This window comes from Orycteropus afer, unplaced genomic scaffold, assembly GCF_000298275.1.
Source record: "Orycteropus afer afer isolate SDZICR_OR568_19922 unplaced genomic scaffold, OryAfe1.0 scaffold00460, whole genome shotgun sequence".
Classification (NCBI taxonomy): Eukaryota; Metazoa; Chordata; class Mammalia; order Tubulidentata; family Orycteropodidae; genus Orycteropus; species Orycteropus afer.
Genome location: NW_006922047.1, coordinates 382,617 through 386,558, shown reverse-complemented (window position 1 = coordinate 386,558; position 3,942 = coordinate 382,617). Strand labels below are relative to the sequence as shown.

General features: G+C 64.6%; 2 protein-coding genes across 2 annotated transcripts in view; one reads left to right on the top strand and one right to left on the bottom strand.

Annotated features, from left to right (window-relative positions):
• The window catches only part of PKN1 (protein kinase N1), a 25,749-nt gene extending 25,028 nt beyond the window's left edge, over positions 1–721 (top strand). The window contains exon 21 of the mRNA XM_042782756.1: positions 518–721. Within this exon, the coding sequence (XP_042638690.1) occupies positions 518–721 (204 nt within the window). The remainder of the gene's footprint in view (positions 1–517) is intronic.
• A 658-nt stretch (positions 722–1,379) lies between these two features.
• On the bottom strand, positions 1,380–3,266 carry PTGER1 (prostaglandin E receptor 1). Its single transcript, XM_007954355.2, has 2 exons — positions 2,322–3,266; positions 1,380–1,646 (listed from the first exon to the last, which is right to left on the bottom strand). Exons 1-2 carry the CDS (start codon positions 3,264–3,266, stop codon positions 1,380–1,382), a joined length of 1,212 nt encoding a protein of 403 aa, XP_007952546.1.
• Positions 3,267–3,942: the final 676 nt, after the last annotated feature.

Genomic DNA, 3,942 nt, shown 5'->3' with positions numbered 1-3,942 from the left:
GACCCAGATATCCCCCCACCAGAGCCCAACCCTGCCAGGACCCAGACACCCCCTGACTACAGCCCAACCCCCCAGGACCCAGATACTCCCCACCAAAGTCCAGTCACCCCCCCAGGGCCCAGACACCCCCCTCAAGAGCCTGGTTATCCCCCAGAAGGGTTGTTACCCCCGCAAGGCCCCAGCCATGCCTCCCAAGAACCTAGTCATCCCCACCCAAGGACCTAGTCTTTCTGCCTAAAGGGCCTGGTCATCCCCTCAAACATTGTCACCTCCCCTTGATACCCTTACCTCCTTCCCCCTCCTTCCTTGGCCACCTCCCACCCTGCTAACCCTTCTACTCACCCCCTCCAGCACTGTGACTCTCCCTGAGCCCTCAGTTCCCTCTACCCACTTTTTTCCCTCTGTTTTATAATTCCTGCTGGTCCCTACAAGCCCAGAGCTGGATGGGGCAGAGGGGCTGTCCCCTCGAAGCGTCTGGCCCCCAGCCTCCCATGCCGACTCCATCCTTGTCCCGCAGACACTGGGCTGGGACGCCCTGTTGGCCCGACGCCTGCCACCACCTTTCGTACCAACACTGTCCGGCCGCACCGATGTCAGCAACTTTGACGAGGAGTTCACGGGGGAGGCACCTACGCTGAGCCCACCCCGCGATGCACGGCCCCTCACCGCCACAGAGCAGGCAGCCTTCCGAGACTTCGACTTCTTGGCGGGCGGCTGCTAAGTCCTTCCCCCCTCCCCCACCGAGCTCTTAGTAGTTTTTAAAAAGGCCTTTGGGGTTTACCCCCCTTCATGCATCCTCTCTCTATTCTTGTGTGCAGTACTGGAGTGGGTGGGATACATGGACATGGGAGAGTTGGGGGGCAGGGTGTGTAGGGAGTGATGGGAGGTGCTCTGGGCTAAGGTGGGGGGACATTTTAAAGTGTCAAGCAAAGGTGAGGTTTAGGGACTGTTAGGGGTAAGGTGGTCGTGGTAGGGCACATGGGGAGGCGGCGATGGGAGAGGGCTTGGGGCTGTGACGAGTAGAATGGCTGAGAGTCGATCCTGGCGGCCGGAGGTGGGCCAGAGCGCCCGGACCACTCTGGCTTTGGGCTGCGGCGGCGTTCTGCGCATGCTTCTGCAGCTCCAGCTCTGAGAGTTGAGCACCCGCCTCCTGAGAACTGAGCTTCGTTGTCTGCGCCCTCACGTGGCCAGTACCGCAACCTCACCCTCCCTAGTGACAAAGGCGTTTCTGCCGCCCCCGCGAGGCCGCAGTCAGCGCTGCAGCCCCAAGGGGACACACCGCGCTGGGCTTGTAGGAAAGTGACTTTATTCCCCGAAGGCTTCGCGCCGTATGCCCGGCCCGCGGTGGTCTGACATAGCTGCAAGGTCTCTTGGCGCGCTTAGAAGTGGCCGAGGCCACTGTGCCGGGAGCTGCGCAGCGAGCTGATCTCCCAGGCGCTCCGGGTCAGGCCCAGCCCCGCGTGGCCGCCCTTGGTGCTGGCCCTCGGTGGCAGGAGGCGAAGCAGCTGCCGCAGCACGGCCTGGCGCAGCAGGATGTACACCCAGGGGTCCAGTATCTGGTTCCAGGAGGCGAGGCGCACGGCCAGAAACAGCGGCCGCTGCAAGGAGCTGGGGCCCCAGCCCCCGACAGCCAACACCACCAACACCTGTAGAGAAGCCGGTGTCAGCGGCGGGGGCGGGCCTGGGAGAGCAGGGGGCGTGGGAAAGGCCGCGGGCGGTGGGAAGACGCGAGTGTGAGTGCGGAGCAGGGGAGGGGCGTGGCTGGCAGGTTGGGCAGTGAAGAGGGTTGGCGTCTTGGGGAGGGTAATTGGGGGGTATACGTGGGAGGAGCTATGGAACGCAGACGAAGAAGCAGGTATTCAGAGACTGTGGTTTAGAAACAAAGGTCTTTAGGGTTAGGATCTGGGGTAAAAAAAAGTCCCAGGTATCCCGAAGGACAGGGGACAGTGGGGATAACGGGTGGGGCTTAGAAGGGCGGGACCGAGGGTGAGCCCGGGTAGCGGGAGAGACTCCAATTATGGGGGAAGGAGGCAGGTGAGAAAGGTACAATATGGAAAGGGAAAAGCGTATGATTTACCCCGGAGGGCAGAGCCGGGTTTAGAGGGAACTGGCGGGAGGGAGAGGAGGGTGAGCTCTAAGGACTCTAGGGAAAGGGGATGATAAGGAGGTTGTGAGGAAGGGTGGACTCTACTGTCAGAGCAGCGATGCAGGTGAGGGAGAGGCCCAGGGTAACCCAGAAAGGAGGACGTGGGAGGATGTGAAGGGGCAGACCAGGTCGGGAGCAGGGAGGGGCGTAGCTGGAGGGGCGCTGCGCCCCTCACCAGCAGCGGGCTCCAGCAGATGCACGACACCATCATGATGCCCACGAGCTGGCCCACCATCTCCACATCGTGGGCTCGGGCTCCGCGCGTCGAGCCGCGGCCCGGGGAGCCGCCAAAGGCGGCGGAGGCAGAGGCGACTGACGAGGCCGACGAGGCGGACGCTGTGCGCGTCCCCCAGCGGCGGCGGCGAGCGTCCGGGCCTGAGGGTGGGGAGCGCAGTCTAGAGCGGCGGCGCCAACGGGCGCGCAGCAGGGCTAAGCCGCTGAGCGTGTTGCACACAAACGCGGCAAGCAGCGCGGCCAGGCCGAGGCCAGCAAAGAGACCGGCGAGCAGCGCCTGGCGCCAGCCACCCGCCGGGCCCAGGCCAATGAAGCACCAGGTGCCCGGGTACTGCAGTTCGTAGCGACCCACACGCGCCAGCGGCAGCAGCGCCACGGTCAAGGCCACGGCGGCCAGCGCGGCCAGCGCCAGGCGCGTGCGGGCCGTGGAGACGCGCGCCGCGTGCAGTAGCGGCCGCGTGACGCCGACGCAGCGCTCCACGGCCATGCCGCAGCCCAGCAGCAGCGGGCATAGGCCGAAGAAGACCATGCAGCCGCCTAAGAAGTGGCAGGCGCCGCCGGCCGGCGCGCGCCCCGCATTGTACAGGCGCAGCACCAGCGCGCCAGGGATCACGTGGCCTGCCAGGTCTGTGGCCAGCAGGCTGGCGAGGAACAACAAGAAGGTGACGGCTGAGCGGCGGCGTCTCAGGCGGCCCGCGGCCTGCGCCAGCAGCGCCAGTGCCAGCATGTTGGACACGGCGCCCAGAGTCATGGAGAAGATGGGTAGCGCCGGGGACGCACTCGGACGGCCCGACGGCGGCGGGGCCGACGCGTTGGGAGCCCCGGGTGCTTCGCACGTGGTCGCCTCGCCGACCAGGCTGAGGTTGAAGGGCCCGCAGGGGCCCATGTCAGGTGCCGGGGGGCTGGGAAGAGGAAACGAGGACAAAGTGAGGCGTGCAAGTGGCTCAGCGCCACCACTCGGGTTGGGACCAGTCGGCGGCCTCATCAAGGCCTGTCAGGTTCAGGGCCCATTTGAGCAACGGTGTTCTCACAGGGCCTCTGCCCTTGGCAACTCGAAATGATGCTCCACGGCCGGGTTCCCGACCCCTTCTCTGCTTCCCACCACTACCACCCCACCTCTGCGGTCCACTGCCCCCTTGCTCTATCTTAGCTCCTTCTTCCAAATTCCCGGGCTCCCACGTCTCCATCTTTACCACTGCCATATTCCTGTCGCCTGGTCCCATCTAACACCATGGCCCCATTGCTGACTCCAGGGACCCACCCAGCCCCACTGCCCCATCTCTGCCTTTCACTGCATCATCTTCACTCCAGACCCATCCTTGAAGCCTGTCTCTGCCCCCATGGGCGCCCCTCCCCACAGCCCCATCTGTCTCCACAGCCCTGTGTCCCCAGGACCACATCTCCATCCCCATGGTCCCATCTTTATCCCCCTCTGCCACATTTTTGTCCCCATGACTACATCTCTGTCCTCTCAGCCATGTGTCTGTCCCAATGCCTTGTCTGTTTCCTTGACTACATCTCTGTCCCCATGGGCCCATCTCTGCCCCCCCAACCCCGGCCAC